Source organism: Henckelia pumila, chromosome 1 (assembly GCF_033568475.1).
Source record: "Henckelia pumila isolate YLH828 chromosome 1, ASM3356847v2, whole genome shotgun sequence".
Lineage (NCBI taxonomy): Eukaryota > Viridiplantae > Streptophyta > Magnoliopsida > Lamiales > Gesneriaceae > Henckelia > Henckelia pumila.
In genome coordinates this window covers 113,222,215-113,243,852 of record NC_133120.1, presented here as the reverse complement: position 1 = coordinate 113,243,852, position 21,638 = coordinate 113,222,215, and the positions used below count along the sequence as shown (strand labels likewise).

General features: G+C 35.8%; 2 protein-coding genes across 2 annotated transcripts; both read left to right on the top strand.

The window, feature by feature from the left end:
• Positions 1-340: 340 nt before the first annotated feature.
• LOC140872913 (uncharacterized) lies at positions 341-3,501 on the top strand. The gene is made up of 6 exons (XM_073275836.1): positions 341-795; positions 925-1,094; positions 1,323-1,662; positions 1,764-2,141; positions 2,400-2,556; positions 3,145-3,501. The coding sequence occupies exons 1-6, from the start codon at positions 341-343 to the stop codon at positions 3,499-3,501; spliced, it is 1,857 nt and encodes a 618-aa protein (XP_073131937.1).
• Positions 3,502-4,274: 773 nt separating this feature from the next.
• On the top strand, positions 4,275-4,613 carry LOC140872904 (uncharacterized). Its single transcript, XM_073275827.1, has one exon. The coding sequence runs from the start codon at positions 4,275-4,277 to the stop codon at positions 4,611-4,613; it is 339 nt and encodes a 112-aa protein (XP_073131928.1).
• The last annotated feature ends 17,025 nt before the right edge of the window (positions 4,614-21,638 follow it).

Here is a 21,638-nt window from a genome sequence, read left to right as displayed (position 1 = left end):
AAATTTCCGATGATTAATATTTGATAGGATTAATTATTTTTAGATGATCAATGATTGAATGAATAATATCAAGGGTGTAGTCGACCGATACCAAGGCTTGTTTCTCATTGATTTCCTTAGTTAATTTTTAATCTTGCATGATAGTGTTAATTTAAATAGTTAATTGCTTAAAATTTTTAGTAGTTAATCTCAAATCCAAACCCCCCTTTTATTTTAAAGAACACTTTTAAATTTACATTTTCTCATGGGAACGATCCCTACTCACACTACTGCATTATTTGTTTATCCGATTGAGTCGGGTAATTTGGGCGTACACGATAAGAGCTACCACGCCATCTATATGCTGAAAGATGACGCAGCCCTTTGGTGGGAGGGAGCTGTGATAGGACTGTATGTGGCGAGGATGACTTGGAGGGACTTCAGTACCGTGTTCTTTGAGAAGTACTTCACAGATGATGTTCGAGGTCAGCTGGTCCATGATTTTTTGACTATCCGACAGGGGGTCCGTTCTGTGGCCGAATATGTGACTCAGTTCGAGCGTGGGTGTCATTTTCTACCCATGATAGTCGAGGATGAAAGAGAGAGGCTTCGACACTTCACCGACGGCTTGAGGCCCGACATCAAGCATGACGTGTTTATGGCCGATGTGGCGACGTATAAGGCAGCAGTGAATAGGGCGTATCGGTCGGAGATAGGGAGGAGAGAGATGCAGGCCGAGTATCAGAGGAAAAGGCAATTCCAGCAGCCATCTCGAGGACAGTCTTCGCAGCAGCCTGTGAAGAGATCTTATCTTGGGTCATCTAAGGTCCCAAATCCCCCGAGACCGCAGCAGCCTCAGCATTAGAGGCCGCAGGGTCAGCCCAGGCAGTAGCAGCGACAGCAGGGGATAGGCACCCCTAACTCAGAAGGATTTCCTTTTTGCAGGCAGTGTCAGAGGACCCATTCTGGTCAGTGCTTGGTGGGTTCGGTCAGGTGTTATTACTGTAAGGAGCCGGGCCATAATTCGAGGAACTATCCACAGAAAAAGCAAACGACGGGGCGCCTGTTTGTGATGCAGGCTGAGGAGGTTGATCCCAACACTTCTCTTATCACAGGTAATCCTCATTTATGATTAGCCGCCACTCTTGAGTTGTTTAGTTAATGCTTTTCTTGGGCTATTACTCTATCGTTTGTATTTGTGACATAGAATTGCATGCTTAAGTTTTGTTGGAATTGTTGAATTTGTGAATTTGCGTATATGGGTTGGATCTTGTTGGTGACTGGGATGAATTATTATTCTTATTGGTATAGTTTATATCTGTTTGGGAACTTTTTGCGTGCAGGGAAAATTAGTATTAGAGGGGTTGCGACCTTTGCGTTGTTAGATTCTGGAGCGACGCACTCTTTTATCTCTCAGTCTTTCATTAAACGGGCAGGTATTGTACCCAGGGCATCTAGCTCGGGATACGATATTACCATGCCTTCGGATGAAGTTATTTCCACCACCAGTATTATTAGTGGGTTGGAGTTGGAGTTTGAAGGGTATGTGGTTAGAGCTGACCTAGTGGTTTTGCCGATGACGGGGTTTGACCTTATTTTGGGTATGGATTGGTTGAAGGTCAATGAAGCTTCGATTGATTTCCGAATGAGGACTGTAGCATTGAACCCTGTGAGAGGAGACCTGTTTTTATTCTATGCATCCCATAGTAGCGGAGTCCCGCATGTCATCTCTTGCGTACGTGCGACGAAGTGTTACGTAGGAGTTGCCATGGATTTCTCGCTAGCGTGGTTGCTGTGGCAGAGCCGTCTTTGAGATCAATAGAGGATGTAGATGTTGTTTGTGACTATCCGGATGTTTTCTCGGAGGATGTTGCCGGGATTCCTTTAGTTCGGGAGGTTGAGTTCGGCATTGAGTTACTGCCAGGTACTGTGCCTATCTCTAAGGCACTGTATCGTCTTGCTCTTACCGAGATGAAAGAATTGAAGGAGCAGATTCAGGAATTGCTTGAGAAGGGCTTCATTCGCCCTAGTTTCTCACCTTGGGGTGCACCTGTGCTCTTCGTTAAGAAGAAAGATGGAAGTATGAGACTTTGCATTGACTATCATGAGCTCAATCGGGCGAAGATGAAGAACAAGTATCCGTTGCCGAGGATCGATGATCTGTTTGATCAGTTATAGGGAGCTTCGGTATTCTCTAAGATCGATCTGCGGTCTGGATACCATCAGTTGAGGGCCAGGGAGGAGGACGTGTCCAAAACTGCATTTAGGACATGATACGGCCATTATGAGTTTATGGTGATGCATTTTGGTTTGACGAATGCTCCAGCAGTTTTCATGGATCTCATGAACCGAGTGTTTCAGCCGTATCTTGATCAGTTTGTTATTATCTTCATCGACGATATTTTGATCTACTCGAGTAGTGTGGAGGATCATAGGCAGCATTTGCAGACAACCTTGCAGATTTTGAGGGAGCGGCAGTTGTATGCCAAGTTCAATAAGTGTCAGTTTTGGCTTGATAGTGTGGCGTTTCTAGGCCACATTGTTTCTATAGATGGGATAGTTGTTGACCCGTCGAAGGTGGAAGCCGTGCAGAATTGGAGGATTCCAAAGAATGCTTCGGAGATTCGCAGTTTCTTGGGTCTAGCGGGTTATTATCGGAAATTAATCAAGGGGTTTTCTTCCATTTCAGTGCCTTTGACAGCTTTGACCAAGAAGAATGCGAAGTATGTTTGGAGTTCGGAGTGTCAGAGGAGCTTCGATCAGTTGAAGGAATCTCTTGCATCTGCGCCAGTCTTGGCGATGCCGGTAGATCATGAGGAGTTCGTTGTATATACTGATGCGTCTAAGTTGGGTTTAGGCGTTGTTTTGATGCAATGTGACAGGGTGATTTCCTATGCATCGACGCATGATTTAGAGCTCGCTTTAGTAGTGTTTGCACTCAAGATATGGAGGCACTACTTGTATGGTGAGAAGTATAAGATTTTCACCGATCACAAGAGCCTCAAGTACTTCTTCACGCAGAAGGAGTTGAATATGAGGCAGCGCAGATGGTTGGAGTTAGTGAAGGATTACGACTGTGACATTAGCTACCAACCGGGTAAGGCTAATGTGGTGGCTGACGGATCGAGTTGGAAAACATCAGTAGTGGCTTGTTTGTTTGTGCAGTGGCCTCTCCAGGCGGAGATAGAGGGGTTCGATTTGGAGGTTTACTCGTGTGGTCTCATGCCGAGTTTGTCTGCTTTGACAGTACAACCTACCTTACTAGATCTGATTAGGGAGGGACAGTTTTCTGATGAGCAGTTGGTTCTTATGAGGCAGAGGGATGAGGCCAAGGGAGGCCTACTTTATACAGTCGAGGATGACATTGTACGGTACAGAGGTCGGATGTGGGTGCCGAGTTCAGGACAGTTGAGGACTGAGATTATGACCGACGCACATGCATCTCCGTACTCCATTCATCCTGAGAATACGAAGATGTACCAAGACTTGCAGACATTGTATTGGTGGACAGGGATGAAGTGAGACATTAGTCGCTTCGTATCCGAGTGTTTGACCTGTCAGCAGGTCAAAGCAGAGCATCAGCGACTATCAGGGTTGCTTCGACCACTCCCTATCCCTGAGTGGAAATGGGAGAACATTACTATGGATTTCGTGGTTGGATTGCCGAGGAACGCCAGAGGATGCACAGCGATCTGGGTGATTGTCGATCGACTTACCAAGTCGGCGCATTTCTTGCCGGTGAGGACTAATTTCACCATGATTCAGTATTCAGAGCTGTATATCAGAGAGATTTTCAGACTTCATGGGATTTCAGTCTCGATTGTGTTAGACAGAGATCCGAGGTTTACCTCTTCTTTCTGGAAGAGTCTTCATGCAGCTTTAGGGACGAAGCTGCAGTTCAGTACTGCTTTTCACCCCAGACTGATGGACAGTCGGAGCGCGTTATCCAGGTCCTTGAGGATTTGTTGAGAGCCTGTGTGATCGACTTTCAAGGCTCATGGGAGTCGAGGCTACCACTAGTGGAGTTTACCTATAACAACAGTTATCAAGCATCTATAGGTATGGCTCCTTATGTGGCTCTTTATGGGAGAAGGTATAGATCTCCCGTGCACTGGGATGAGGTTGGCGAGAGGATTCTCTTAGGGCCAGAACTGGTGCAGCAGACTGCAGATATTGTGTTGCGGATTCGAGATAGGATGTGGACCGCACAGAGTAGTCAGAAGAGTTATGCTAATTGACGACGTCGCGACCTTGAGTTTTTCGTAGGAGACCATGTATTTGTGAGAATCGCGCCCATGAAGGGCGTGATGCGTTTTGGTAAGAGAGGCAAGCTTAGTCCAAGGTTTATCGGTCCATTTGAGATTTTGGGGAGGATTGGTACCTTGGCTTATCATGTAGCGCTACCTCCTAGTCTCGCAGCGGTGCACAATGTATTCCATGTCTCGATGATAAGGAAGTATATCTCAAACCCATCCCATATCCTGGATTTTGAGCCTCTACAGCTGACGTCAGATTTTTCGTTCGAGGAGCGACCGGTGCAGATTTTGGCGCTTGAGGAGCAGAGGCTGAGGACGCGAGTTATTCCCATGGTCAAGGTCCTATGGCTAAATCATTCTGAGGAGGAGGCCACCTGAGAGGCTGAGACCAATATGCGGATGCATTATCCGGATCTTTTCGGTACGTATCACAATTTCTAGACGAAATTTCTTTTTAGGGGGAGAGAGTTGTAATGCCTAAAAATTTCTCGTACGTAAACTGTATGCATAATTAGGATTATTAATAATAAATTAAATTAAAGGTTTAAATTGACTTTTATTTATCTTGATTAGATGTTTTAAATCTATTTAGAATTTTAATGTTGTTGAAAAATATTATTATTATTAATATTATGTTGAATATTGAATGTTGAATGTTGAATATTGAGTTGTAAAATGTGGAAAATTAGTGTGTGATGATGTAGATGATGATGTATTTATTTTTGGACTAATCTCAAATGTGGATCTATAAATAGGTCTTCATTTGTGATGAAAAATACAAATTTGAGAGAATAAATTTAAAGTGTGGAGTTTGAGAATATTTTGAGTTTTTGAGTTTTATAAATTTTACTTTTCACAACACGTTATCAGCACGATCGCTCGAAGGTTCTCTATAATTTCCGACGCTCCAAAATACAAGAAGAAGTCAAAAATATTCAACAAGTAAGAATTTTTATTTTACTGTTTATATATTTTTATTGTGTATATATTAATATATAATATCATGTTATGAATTTTTTTTAAAAACTTGTTATAAATCCTGGGAGGATGTTAAGACGACATCCCACACTCCCGGTAAGGGATACGACAAGTATAAAAGCTTTTAAGGTTTTTAAACATTATAATCATATTTGTATAATGTCATGTTATTATATAAAAGATTGTCTATGATACCGATCTTATAATAATGTGATATGATATACTATACCTGACTTTATACTAACTATATTGGTATAATTTCACAATATTATATAAAAGGTTGTCTACGACACCGATCTTATAATAATGTGATATGATATACATAATTATTTAATTATGATTATCATTATATGCATTGTATCATTATCACAAATTTTTATTCAACACATACTCGATTTTTCTTTACCCCCAACGGTCACAAACGGCTAGTTTTTGGCCTATAAATATGTTCACTCAAACTCATTTTCAATCACACCAAAATTCACTCTTTCTCTCAAAATATTTTCTCCTCGGTTTTTTCGAAGATGAAGATGATGACATTTCTAAGGCTATTTTTCATAACGATTATGATCATCATGCACACGAGTCTTGTACTCACCAGCAATTTTCCACCACATACTTTTTCTCTATTTGTACACGTACTTGTACTCATCGTTTATCCATTATTTTGTATTGTCATATTAATGAAAATTAACTTATAAAATGCATTGTTATTTTTATAGTACCACCATGTCAAATTTGGCAAAGTTTAAATTCGTTGCTCTCGATATCACTAGAAAAGAGCAAATAATGTTAATGAGAAATCATCAATCCCGACTCAATGTACCTACGGCATTTCCAGAAGCAAATGTCGTAAGTAAAAAATGAAAACCAAAATCAAAGTCATAAACTAGATTTTGGTTGAGGTCGAGGATGTGGTCATGAACGTGGACGTAGAAATGATCGTGGTCGTGGTTATGGCCGTGAATATGAAAATAATCGAGATAGTTACTTCAATAACTAATCTCAAAAGAACGTCACGAACCACCCAAAAAGGCAGCATGAAAATATGAGTGAAAATAAAAATCACTCAAAAAGATATGAGAGTGTTTGTTATAAATGTGGCACTCCAAGACATTGGTCATGTACCCCTGAGCACTTATGTAAGCTCTTTAAAGTATCGATAAAGGGGAAAGAAAAAGAGACCAATTTTGTTGAAAACAGTAACCTTTTAAGTGGTTCAACTTATTTCAATGCTGCCGATTTTTTCAAATGATTTCGAGAACATTGATTAATATATTGGTGGGACTGAAATGTAACATGCTATATTTTTCATGCATTCTTATGAAACATGCTATATTTTGCATATATATATTATCCTTGATTTTCTTTATTGCATTTTTTTGAATTATGGAAAATTCTATGAGCAAATATGAAAATAATATCATGGAAATTTGCATACCAGATAGTGGTACAACACACACTATTCTGCGAGATGAAAGATATTTCTTGGAAATAAAACCAACAAAAACAATGGTGAATACCATATCAGGTCCTGTAGACTTGATTGAAGGTTGTGGAAAAGCACATTTTTTGTTACCTAATGGTACAAAATTTCTGATAAATGATGTTTTATATTCACCACAATCGAAAAAAAATTTGTTGAGTTTTAATGACATATTCTCATGGGTATGATACTGAGACAATGACTGATGGAAATCAGAAATATATGTGTCTTACCACATATAAGTCAGGAAAGAAATTTGTAGTTGAGAAACTACCAATGCTCCCTACTGGATTGCATTATACACATATAAGTCCAATTGAATCAAATATGGTGATGGATAATTCATCAATATTAACAAATTGGCATGATCGATTGGGACATCCTGGTTCAACAATGATGCAAAGAATTATTGAAAATACACATGGTCATCCACTGAAAGACCAGAAGATCTTTCAGAATAATAAGTTTCAATGTAAAGCATGTTCACTTGGAAAACTTATTATAAGACCATCACCAGCTAAAATCCAAACTGAATCACCCATATTTCTTGAACGTATTTAGGGTGATATTTGTGGGCCAATTCATCCACCATATGGACCATTTCGATACTTTATGGTATTGATCGATGCCTCTAGCAGGTGGTCACATGTATGCTTATTGTCAACTCGAAATGTGGCATTTGCAAGATTGATGGCTCAAATAATAAAATTGCAAAATCAATTTCCCAATTATACAATCAAGAAAATAAGACTTGATAATGCTGGAGAATTTACATCCCAGACTTTCAATGATTATTGTATGTCAATGGGAATCACTGTTGAACATCCTGTAGCTCATGTTCATACGCAAAATGGATTAGCTGAATCATTGATTAAACGTCTACAACTGATTGCTAGACCAATGATTATGAAAACAAAACTCCCTATTTCTATATGGGGACATGCAATTTTACATGCTGCGGCATTAATTCGCATCAGACCAAGTGCATATCATAAATTCTCCCCATTGCAACTTGCATTTGGTAAAGAACCAAATATCTCTCATCTAAGAATTTTTGGATGTATGGTGTATGTGCCTATTGCACCACCTCAACGATCAAAAATGGGTCCTCAAAGAAAAATCGGTATTTATATCGGTTATGATAGTTCATCAATCATTCGATATCTTGAGCCTCAGACAGGCGATGTGTTTATAGGACTCTTTGCTGATTGTCATTTTAATGAAGAAATATTCCCAGTGTTAGGGGGAGAAAAGAAACACATCGAAAAAGAAATCACATGGTATGTACCATCATTGTTACATTTGGATCCAAGGACCAAACAATGTGAAAAAGATGTACAGCAAATTGTACATTTGCAAAGAATAGCAAATCAAATGCCAGATGCATTTGCAGACACAAAAGGGGTGACAAAATCATATATACATGTTGTAAATGCCCCAGCTCGAATTGAAATTCCAAAGAAACAGATTGAAGACACTCATGATGTCATTAAACGCCTGAAGCGTGGAAGGCCAGTCGGTTCCAAGGATAAAAATCCTCGGAAAAGAAAAGTCATAGAGAAGCACGATGATCATAAAATAAAAAATGGTGTTCCAGAAGAAACACCTGATGATGAAAATGTTCTGTCAGAACCACAAACTGACGAGAATCGTGAAATCTCTATCAATTATATTAATACTGGAAAAATATGGAACCGAAAAGACATAGAAGATATTGATGAGATATTTTCTTATAATGTGGCTTGTGACATCATAAATGAAAATGAGGATCATGAACCAAAATCTTTTGGTGAATTTAAAACTCGTCATGATTGGACCAAATGGAAAGATGTCATCCAGGTTGAATTGGATTCCCTGAATAAACGTAATGTTTTTGGACCTATAGTCCTCACACCTGAAGGTGTAAAACCTGTTGGATACAAATGGGTTTTTATTCGAAAGCGAAATGAGAAAAATGAAATAGTCAGATATAAAGCTAGACTTGTTGCACAAGGTTTTTCTCAAAGTCCTGGAATTGATTATGAAGAAACGTATTCTCCTGTTATGGATGCAATTACGTTTCGATATTTGATTAGTTTGGCAGTGTCTGAAATTTTGGAAATGTGTCTTATGGATGTTGTTACAGCTTACTTATACGGATCACTTGATAGTGATATATACATGAAAATCCCTGAAGGATTTAAGATGTCTGAAGCACAAAGTTCAAAACCCAGAGAATTTTATTCTGTAAAATTGCAAAGATCATTATATGGGTTGAAGCAATCAGGCCGAATGTGGTATAATCGGCTAAGTGATCACTTGATGAAAAAGGGATATGTAAATGATCCAATATGCCCTTGTGTTTTCATCAAAAAAACAACATCCGGATGTGTAATTATTGTTGTATATGTTGATGATTTAAACATCATTGGAACGAATAAAGAAATTCAAGAAGTTATGATGTACTTGAAAGAAGAATTTGAAATGAAGGATCTTGGAAAAACCAAGTACTGTCTGGGTTTGCAAATCGAACAAAAAAAATGTGGAATTTTTGTCCACCAGGCAAATTATACAGAAAAGATCCTTAAACGTTTTAATATGGATAAATCAAATCCATTAAGTACTCCAATAGTTGGAAGATCATTAAACATAGAAAAGGATCCATTCCGTCCATGTGAGGATGATGAAGTTATTCTTGGTCCAGAAGTACCATATCTAAGTGTCATTGGTGCCCTTATGTATCTTGCAAATTGCACTAGACCTGATATATCTTTTGCTGTAAATTTATTGGCAAGATTCAGTTCATATCCAACAAAGAGGCACTGAAACGGAATTAAACATATATTCCGTTATCTACGAGGAACGACAGATTTGGGACTTTTGTACTCAAAAGATACCAATCAAAGTATCATTGGTTATGCTGATGCTAGATATTTATCTGATCCACATAAGGCACGTTCCCAAACCGGATATGTATTTACTCGTGGAGGCACCGCAATTTCTTGGCGTTCACAGAAACAAACACTCGTAACAACTTCATCAAATCACGCCGAGATTATTGCATTACATGAAGCAAGTCGTGAATGTGTGTGGTTAAAATCAATGACACAACATATCCAAACTTCTTGTGGATTATCAGTAGACAAGAAGCCTGTGACGTTGTATGAAGACAATGCTGCATGTATTTTTCAAATGAAAGAATGATACATCAAAAGTGACAGAACCAAACATATCCCCCCCAAAGTTCTTTGCCTACAAACAAGAGCTTGAGAAGAATAAAGATATTGATATCTGTTACATTCAATCAAGTGAGAACTCATCAGATCTATTCACAAAGGCACTTCCCACGACGATATTCATAAAGCATATATACAACATTGGGATGCGCAATCTACGGAATATGTGAAGAATCACTCATATTAACATGAGGGGGAGTTTACGTGGCTGCACTCTTTTTTTCTTGCTATGGTTTTTATCCCACTGGGTTTTTCCTAGTAAGGTTTTTAACGAGGCAGCATAAAACACGTAATAAAGACAATCATCATATGACGATCATCATCACAAGGGGGAGTGTTGAAAAATATTATTATTATTAATATTATGTTGAATATTGAATGTTGAATGTTGAATATTGAGTTGTAAAATGTGGAAAATTAGTGTGTGATGATGTAGATGATGATCTATTTATTTTTGGACTAATCTCAAATGTGAATCTATAAATAGGTCTTCATTTGTGATGAAAAATACAAATTTGAGAGAATAAATTTAAAGTGTGGAGTTTGAGAATATTTTGAGTTTTTGAGTTTTATAAATTTTACTTTTCACAACAAATGTGGGTATTTTAAGAGTTATGAATTTTTGAAGTAAAATATTATTTTGAGTGTGCAGACTGGTCAGTGGTCGACCGCGATAAAAGTTTTTATTTAAATTTTTGTCCAAGAATTTTTAAGAGTCTAAAATAATTATTTTAAGGTTTATTTTATAGAAAAATTTAGGTTTTATATATATAAATATTTTAAAAGCCTATTTTTCACCTAATTGGACCATTTTAAGGACTTTTAGAATACTTTTTAAATTGAGTTTTTAATTAATCCGAAAATCTACGTTATTTTGGACCAAAAATTCGGTTGTGGGCTAAGATTTATTTTCCTTGTTTTATTTATTTTCTTTCGAAGCCCAAAGCTAGTGTTTTAAGGCCCATGAACTCTTTTTTTAAAAGTCTGATTAAAGCCCTAACACTACTTCATCTTCTTCGTTCAATCTTGTCTGAGAACGAGAACTCCTTGGCCGCCTCCTTCACTTGCACACACCTCACGAAAATCTTGTCTAAAGTTCAAGATTTTTACGAATTATCGATCGGCACGTCACCAGCTTCGTTTCTATATATTTATTTATCGGATTGAGGCATGCTCGATTTCTTTCTCCGCCCCATTTAGATCGATATATGTGTTGTGTTTGAGGTTGAAAATGTGTTCATTGCATTTTCTTGTGGATTAGTGTTTGGTTTTTCCCGATTTATGCATCACAATCATTTTTTTATCTCCATTCTTGCGTTTGATGCTTCGGTTTCGAGCATGGGGTTCACGGATGGTTCGAGGATTAGGGGGCTTCTCCTCAGTTAAGGGCTAAGCTAGACTCCCGGATCGAAATTCATTGCGGCGTAGTCTGGTGTGGTTGAGCAAGGGATGGTGAAGGGTCGGAGTGAGCTGGGCGTTGGGTTACTCAAATCAGGGGGTTCGGGTTTTTGGTAATGGTTATGGCCGAGCCACGTTTGGAGGGGCTTTGAGACTGGGATGGTTCAGAGAGCACCGGCAGGACCTTGGGGTGGTCTGCCGGCGCGGCTCTGGCCAGGGGGTGACCGGAGCAGTGAGATGAAAGGCTGGGAAAGGGGTTGTAAATAAGTGTAATTGGGCCAGACCTAGTTTTAAGTTTAAGTTATGTGTCAGCAAACTCGAATTAGATGTGTCAAACTAAATAGTCCGTAAATATATATTTAATAGACGTATATGTAATATTTTGATATAAATATTATTTTTTAAAAAAAATAATTAAATATATATTTACGGGCAAAAATTTTATAAAAATTGGTATTTTAATTAATGATTCATGAATATATTTTAATGTTAAGTAAATGGCATGTGAAGAAAATAATTTTTGGAAAGTTGACGTGAATTGTGGCAATTATGTTGAGGCGCCTACGGATCCCCGTGTTAAGGTTGGGTGAAATGGCATAAGAGGCATAGGGAATCCCTGTGTTAAGGTTGGGTGAACCTCGCCGCCGCTTACGCTGGTTATAGATAGATCAATTGCTTATGTTTATGGTCACATTTCATTAATATGACCCACAGTAAAGATTTTATGATCATGACATGTCATATTTATGTTATGTAATTATGATATGATTATGTTACGATTCATTATTACGCATATGATTTCACATTCATGCGTGAATTAAAATCCTCAGGTTATTTTTATATGCGTCATGTGCTTGCATGTGATTTTATTTAGTAGTATTCGTTATGTATATTATAGAACATGTTGGGCCTCTACGCTTACTAGATCTAAATGGTGCAGGTGAGTTTGATTTCGTAGCTGATGATGTGGTCCCGACTGGCGGCGAGAATCTCTGAGCATCAACTGCTAGCTTGCTTGCCCGTGACCATTGCAGTATTTATTTCCGCACCTTTATGAGACTATTCTGAGGATTATATTGAACTATTTTACAGTGCATGTTTGCCACTTTACCACTCACGTTATGATTTGACTATGTTTGGGTATTTTAAACTATGTATTTCCGCATTTTGAGATACCGTATTTCGCGTGCTTGCATTTATTTTAAATTATTCAGACATTTTAAACTGGTAGAGTTCAATCAATTTATTATATATTATTTCACGTGGAATAAAATTATTTTTAGTAATGACGGATATATGTATGGGCATATATGTGGTGTTTAAATTTATTAAAAAAAATCTCTCGAGTTTCCGGACATTTCAGAAGAATTTTTAAACTCAGAAGGAGTTTATGATTATGGTTACTTATGCTATATTTTGTCCAGAAAGCAAAAAGGGGGAGATTGAAAGGAATTTTATTCTTTGAATATTTCGGCCCTTGATATAATGGATATTATTGGATTTTGCTCTCTAGACAAGATAAAATAATTGACAAATATATTATGTATATTTCGAATATCTTATAAAATATATTTGTCATGATCAAATCTATCTTGATAAGGTAGATAATCGATATATTATGAGTTGATAATTATCAAGATATGATTTGAATAGATTTGATAGAGTTTTATTCCTACTTAAACATGTTTTCTTATTCATAGGACTCTATCTAAGGAAACCTTCAAAACTTGGATGCTAATCTATAAAAGGAGGTTTTCACGCACAAGATTAACAAGACTTCAGACGTACAATTCTCTGGGCATAAACTGAAGAATTCCATTGAAGAATTCGAAGATTCTGAAGCAAGGTTTGCAATCATCGTTGTTGCATGTCCCCGTGCTGCCGTTCGTGTTGAAGACATCAGAGACAACACTGTGAAAACTGTGTTGTTGAAGATCTTTACTGTTTCTTCAAATTTAGGCTACGGAATTTGAATCTATTGTCTTTACTCTGATTTGTATAGGATGCAAGTTTGATTTCTCAACTTGTTGAGAAATTTAGGATTTAATGATTTTTTGTGAAATCACTAGGATTATCTTTGTAAGACTGATTTTACGCTTGCTAGTGATATTTAGCCCTAAGGCACCCGCACGAGTTCTTATACTCGTGCAAAATTAATTACTTGTGTTTTATTTACGCTTTAAATTTATGATGCACTGTGTTGTTGGTGGTGTTACAACAATAAGTACAATGCTGTCTATTTTACATAACAAACCACGTACACCGTTTATTTCAAATTCTTTGCTTATACAGGTTCTGCACACAGTCAAACAAAAGCAAGCTAGTGGGATGTCGGAAAAATTTTCGGCATGACCACTCCGATGCTTAAGTCAGCAAAAAAGTATATACACAAAAAAAAATCAGGAGAAACGTAGAGAGTGTGTTTTGAGATCAGTGACTCCTTGTTATACTTTTCTATGCGGTATTTATATATATGCCTAGGCAGGTATATCTCTCCCGGGATCCTTGGGTCATGTCCATGATATGAGATCATTGACCTTTTTTTGTCATACCCGATTGAGGAGTTATTGGGGAACGTGCACCTGAAATATAGGTGTGAACGACTCACGATCTTTTGACTCAGTCTCCCCGTCAAAACAAACTTATTATAAGCTATCACCATTTTCTACTTCTCACTGCTCCTGATCGGTTCCTTCCACCTTATACGCCCAAGTTCCTGAAGTCTTTTCTCGGGGATATCTGTCCCCGATATATGTTCTCCTTCTCCCGAGAGCATATATACATACTCGACTCAGATCAGGTGATAACCTTTTGAGCTCCCGGGGTATCAATATAATACAACTTGAACTAGAGTTTCTTTAACTGTAAGGCTCGGGATTAATTAATATTAATTCGAATTTATGTAATTTTAATTCGAGTATATTTAATTTGGGAATACTTAGAGTTTTGATTTAAATTCTAATATCATTAAATTATTTTGGATTGAAATTGAATTAAAAAGAAGGCCGAGTACTGAATTGTAATTTTTGAAGACTTGAGGGACCAAAGTGCAAATATAATTAAATTTATCAATTATATTGATTATTCAGCATGTGCACGTGTATAACATATATCAAATTCAAAATTTGAGAGCAGAAGCCGAGATCTTTTCTTTTTCTTTGGAATTAATTGAAAGGATCAAGTTGCTGATAAAAGAACAGAGCAGGCATTCTGCCCAGGATGCGCCCGCGCGGCATAAAACTACTGCCCGCGCGCAGCCTGGAGCTCAGCCTACTATTTTGGAAAAAAACAGGGGCGCCCGCGCGGCAGTTTTTGATCGCCCGGGCGCACCCCTTTTTGAAAAAAAAAATATTTCTTGATCCTTATTCTTTTCTTATTAGATTAATGATGCTTCTTCATTAATTGCCCTTTAAGATTTGAGATTAGCAACCCGAGACTCCACATTAACAGTTTTACTTTTGTATAATATTTATTACGTAATTTTGATGGTTCGTTTTTTAGTAACTTTTGTATCTCTCTCCAACTTCTTCCAATTTGTTATTCATCTTTTTTGCACTTTATATCAAAATTCGAATGTTTTCTCTTATAGTTTATTTTCATAAGTATTTCTTCTTCAAATAATTAATTAAATTACGCGAGCACACCATCTGTCCGTTGCTAGTAACGGGAATAATTCATTGAAGTATCCTTATTGTTGCAATTGTGTCTCAATTATGTCCTTAATGTTTTTCCGAGGCCATTTATGTCCCTCATGTTTTCTATTTTGTCTCAAATCCGTCCTCACAGTTAACTCGGTTGTTTGTAGTTGACTGAAATTATTACAGGATTTGCATATGAGGAATTTTGCCCAAATTAAAAGCCCAATTCTATTTTCTACAAACCTAATTTCCAAATCGGTCAATTTTTTTCTCCTAAAATTCTCTCCAGACCGATGATTTCTCCTAAAATTCTCTCAAGATTGATCACAAAACACAGCTCTCAATCTCTCATATTTACGCAATGAACTCACACATATAAGATTCAAGATTCACACTAAGAAGAAGTGAAAGATGAACACAAACAGATTTATGTGATACACGCCTGCGCTGGGAATCAAAATTAAAATAAGTAGTTCACTTAGAGAGTGTTTGCAATAGATTGTGCTTTTGTAGAAGTGATTAATTTATAGATTATAAAAAAGTTAAGAAAAATCAAAAGTTGGTAGTGATTGAAAACAATGTGAAAATCTAAAATTCACAGTTGGATAGTGTTTGATAAATAAGTGATTAGAATGATTTTAACAATGACCTTTTTATTAGAATCACTTTTGGATAATCATAATCACCAAATGACTAGCTTTTAGATTTTAATTAAGTTAAGCATAAGCTAACACATAATCTAGGTTTAAGAAACACACAAAAATGATTTTTTTTAAGCCAAAAGCTAACAATCACTTTTTTTTAGTGATTGCAAACACTCCCTTAAATTGGTTGAATAAAGTCTTTGCAGCTCCCGGCTCGTCGAAGCCCGCAATTGGAGGGAAGTCGACGGTTTGAAGAGAAATCGGGAAGAAGAGTTTGGAAATTAGGGCTCAGATATATAAATTTATGAATGAAGAATGAGCTTTTAATTGAGGTTTCATACTCACGTGAGAAACACATACTTATTTCGTTAATTATAAAAGACGGAGTTGACGGGAATGATATATTTTAGACATATATTAAAAGATGTGGGACAAATTCGATCCCTTAAATTCTTTAAAGACATAATTAGGACACAGTCGAAACAACAAAAATATTACAATTTACGACCCATAAAGCATTTATCATTGGTAACTATTAGATGGTCCACACACATTCGGGGTCTCTCAATATTATTTGTCTGAGGGATCTGCATCTGATAAATTTATCGCCATATCTAAAAATCCTTCGCTTTCAGATCCCACAAACACATGCACAAAACATAGAGATAGTGACCTCTTCTATTTATTATTATTTTTTTCGTTTTTGAAAACAATAATTTTAGCTACAATTGACTCGACACAAGTACCCATCTTTGGCCTCGAATTGCTGTTGGAATACTTAGTGATATGCCATATGCAAAAAGGAAAGATGAATTTAATATATATATATATATATATATATATATATATATAGATTTATATATATATATAGATTTATAAAGAGATGTGTGCCAAACAAAATAAATGCAAATATTTTTGTAGAAACGATTATATAGTTTCCTTTTTCTTCCTTCTTTAATAGCAATGTAGTCGGGGCAAAATTTCCTCGAAACAGTGAAAATACATTGAAAATAGAAGTCCATATTTTGATCCTTGATTACTTTTTCTAACTATTACAAGCGACTCATTCACGGTGAACAAGCCATTAGTTAATTAGTAGCTGGATAGATATTTACAATATACAGTGTATAGCCATAGATATTTTCAGATAACTGATTATTCTTGTCATATTAAATAGGAGACAAAATTTGGTTTTAAATCTTGTCATATTAAATAGGAGACAAAATTTGGTTTTATAATAATAATAATAATAATAATAATAGGAGACAAAAATAATCTATATACAGTACTCTAGTGGACAGCCAAAAAAAATAAAAAACGAGGAGTACCTTTGTCCGATCGAAGAAACTCGACTACTATTAAGTTTGTCTCAAAGTATATTAACTAGTATTCCGCAGCACGCAACGCTCGTATATTTCATTTTTTTAAAAAGACAATAAATAATAAATTAAAAAATTAAAAAATAATAAAACAATAAATATAAATTGTAAAATTAAAAAATAATAAAAATATAATGTTTTTCTAAACAAATATTCACAAAAAAATATATCTTATAAAGTGAGTGTCATATTTGTAAATAAATAATATCAAATGACACAAAGTTAGCTTTTAATGACTAAAAAAGAGGAAACTGTATAAAATGACTATTTTGCCCAATAATTTTGGTTTTATTAAAAATTAAGTTAGGAGATAATGGTAATTTCAAATCAAACTTCACCAATTAATTGAAAGTTTGTTAATTAAAGAGTTTTTACTTTAATAATATAGTAAGATAATGCAAAATTGGAGACTATAATTTGTGTCTTCGTTGAACTCCGAAAAAAAAAAAAAACAAACAAGAAATAAAATTATCCGCTCAGTGATATCCAGATGATCATCTAAATTCAAAAGCAAAAAAGTACTGATAACCTCTATGAAATTATATGCCAAACCCGATATTTAATCAATAAGCAGGACAAAATAAGTTTGGACTATATATTACGAATATTTTCTTATTATTATCATATTTATTTGCTTAATTTCAACCAGAAAAAAAAAAAAGTCAAATTGGCTAATTGGATAATAATACAACAAAATGTTATAATGTCTAGCAATGGGCAAATCATGTGAGCTTGGCAGTGTCTAAGGAGGCAACTACATGCCAAACCATGAAATATATATTGCCCCGTGTATGTTTGGTAGGGGGCGACGATACTTAATGCCACTACTTGCCATTTGCCAATGCTCCAGCATTTCACTTTCCTAATGTTTCCGATTCAATTATTCTCTTAATACACTTCATAATTCTCCACATTAACATACGTACAAAAAATATAATAACAATGATTTTCGATCACGAGTAACGATACAAATTAATTAGTAATTCTTTCATCAAATAAACTCGTTGCTTATAGATTTTTTTTTGGGTACGTAAGCACGTAAGATCAAAGCATGATGCTTACAATTAGCAGGCTTTATATATGGCAGTCGATATCCATATTGAATATTTTCGAACAATACTTGTAATTAGAGAACTCCATTAATTTAGGAGATCCGAGGTTCGATAAAAAGATGGGAACATGACAAAACATTGTAACAGTAGCTTCTTCTTCTTCTTCTTTTTTCCTAATATGTGAGATATATCCAATGTTTTATTCCTTGAATAATCTTGTAAAACATGGTGGTCTCCACGAATTTATTTAACGTGTGATTTTGTAGCTTACTGATTTGTATCTATGTTGATAGATTTATATAAATTTAATTAATTCCTGTAAAAATAAATTAACGCTTCAATCATAAAGTTACCGTGATCTAAAACTATAGTCTATAATACATTATTGTTTTTCGCAAAGTTGTCCCTTTTTTAATTATCTCATATAATACAATGGCCGAAAAGAAAACTTGATTTTATGAAAGGACAAATTTTAATTGTAAGGGAATTGTACATATATAAAATTTAAGAATATTATAATTTGAAGAGATTGTCCTATCGATTTCGGTATTTCTTTGCTTAAAATAATGAGTGCAAATTTGTCCAGAATAATTAAAACACACACTTTAATAGGGTAATGTGGCATTCTTACGTATTGTTTCCTAAAGAATGTTAGCTTATAAATTATTACCTACTCGAACAATGGTATTTATCATCACGACAACAAATTCATGATCTCGGGGATACCAAATCTAATTCCAAATCTTATATATGACGTGAAATTCAAATTACTATTTTTCAAATCCGAAACAATAAATGTCAAACCGGCATATCTCCTAAATTTAGCATTTCACATCTGATATCATAAATTTTTTTGACCATGTCTTGGTTCCGATATTTAAAGCAATACTTTTTTAGTGTATATATTCAATGCACATATGTATATCAAATCAGATTATATCAGCACAGCACCCCTAGGAAAATTCAAAAAAGGGGAAAATCTCTAGGTAAAATTAATTCATTAAATACTGCGTATTTATGAAAATCAGACATAAAAACATAATAGAAATAAGGTAAATTTGCTCCATTATTTTTCCGAAATAAATTCTAGTAAAACGGTCTCAATGATCAATTTTGTGAGACAAATTTCATATTTGATCTGACTCATGAAAAATATTATTTTTTATGCTAAAAATATTACTTTTCATTAATTGTAACGTGTATTTTTTTCAAAACCGAAAGATATACAAGATCCTATTAATATTTTATGAAGAGTTTTTATATTTTTTATTTTATCACGTGAAAACTCGCATCCGGTGCTTTTCGCTGCGACTCGATAAACCTAAAAAACTAACACATTATAGTCAGCAAACTAAGCTAGCCGCTAGCTAGACAAAACACACTAAGCAAACATGTGTGACATGCTAGTCCAATAAAGTATTGATAGGAAAAATCGAAATCCTACTTTTGACCAAACGTTCACCTAACCCATCAATTTGGACATTAACCCATCAATTTGGACACTCTTCAAACGGGTTTTATATTCTTTAGACGTTAGTCACGTTACCCAGATGTACGTACGTATCACTTTATAAAATATATACATGGGATATGAAAGAAGTCTCGCCTACTTCAAACCATTTTCTTCACTTTTTTTTCTTCTCATTACTCCTCCTCTTTGATTGGCATAGAAACTCTTCTCCCTTTCTGCTTGCGAAAATAAGCCAAAATCCATAATGAATCGCAGAGAAAAAACATTCAGAGATGAGAGTAACGAATCCAGAAGAAATCCCAAGAACGAGCCATCGTTTTCCTCCATTCTTCTGGATGAAATCTTGCGCTCTACTGATACAAATGCCGAGAAGTTCTACACAGAAAAACCAGTGAAGAGGCAGCTAACTTTCGGCGCCCACACTGATCAAAGAAGCTACAGCAGAGAGGATGAAGAAGTGGGAAGTTTCAGAAGGCCTTATTTGGTTGAAAAATGGATAAAAGACGACCAACGACACAATGGGAAAATTTCAGCAGCAAAAAAGCCTCCATTGACGCCAAGGTTCGAGAACAAACCATTTCAAGAACACGATTTCATGTTTTTCAGTTCAACTTCGTGTTCTTCCGACAGCTCCGGAGCACTGTCTGCCGCAGACCCCGATCTTTTTGGTTCCACGAAAAGCTCACGAGTTCCGTACTCTTCATCTGTCGCAAAACCGCCTAAGCCCGTCAAAATCTGCGCGAAAAGCAAGCTGGACGAGGGGTACTTTCCGCGTGATGATCATCAGAAGAACAAGATCAAGGAAGCCAAGAATTTGATCAAATCCAAGTCGAGAGCTTCGAAGATTTACACCAATTTCATGAATATGAAACAGCCTGTTTCGCCAGGGGGTAAGCTCACGAGCTTCATCAATTCTCTTTTCAACAATACAAACAGAAAGGAGTCGAGAACGAATGAAGGGCTTCGGTTTCAAGATTCTACAAAGTACACTAACCCATCGTATTCCACTCGTTCATCGGCTTCTTCGTTTTCTAGATCGTCGAGTCTCGTCAAGAACTCGCCAAATTCTACGGAGAAAACGAGAAATGGGATTCAAAGAAAGGCCGGATTCGATCCCGTGATTCTTGATGAAACGGATGGGGCACATTATGATCTAAAGAGCTATCAAAATCAAAGAAGAGGGGATTTCTCTAAGTTTGGAAAACATTGGGAAGAAGACGAGAAAAATGATAATTACGATGGAATTAGTGATTCTAGTTCCGATTTGTTCGAGCTCGATCACTTGTCGATGTACACAAATAATAGATTTTGTGTACGAAATGACTTGTTTTGATGAGATTGATGCTTTCTTTTTATCTTCTTTTGTGCATGTTCCATTAATGTACTAGTAGGAGGAAAAATTATTATTTTTTCCCAAGTTCTATCTTTTTTTCTGCAAATTAATTAGTGGGGCTGGGGCAGGCAATCAGAAATATTGGGCTTTGTTTGAAGATGTTTTAGGCCTTTGGCGTTTCTCTAGGTTTGTGTTTTTGCATACATGAAGCAATCATATATGGATGTTTGGCTTTGCATTTAGTGAAAAATGATAATTGAATATTATAATCAAACCATGTATATATATATATATATATATATATATATATATATATATGAGTGTGTGTGTGTGTGTGTGAGAGAGAGATAAAAAAACATTTATATATAATTTTGTGCCGATTTATTATTATTTTTTATGATGTAGAAATATATTGTTATTTCTCAGTTCATATTTGGTAAATTGTTCAATTAATGCAATAGGCTTGTCCAAAAAGTGGTAAATTGTCTAGTTAATGCAATAGACTCGTCCAAAAAATGTTGACAGAAAAATCGAACTTCAAACCAATGATTAATCATATATTTCATAATTTTGGACAATGGTGGAGTCACATATAAAGGTTGGATGACCCAAATTTTTTAAAGAATTTTTTATATATTACTTTTGGATAATTTTGTATTTATATGATATTAGTTCAGGTTCCTCAATTTAAAAAATGAAAGATTCTAGAATTTAAATAATAATCTTTTCTTGGCTATTGATTTCGGACAGGGATGATAACGGACAGATTCAGACAGGGCAAAATCCGAAACCGTCTTTTCTCATGAACC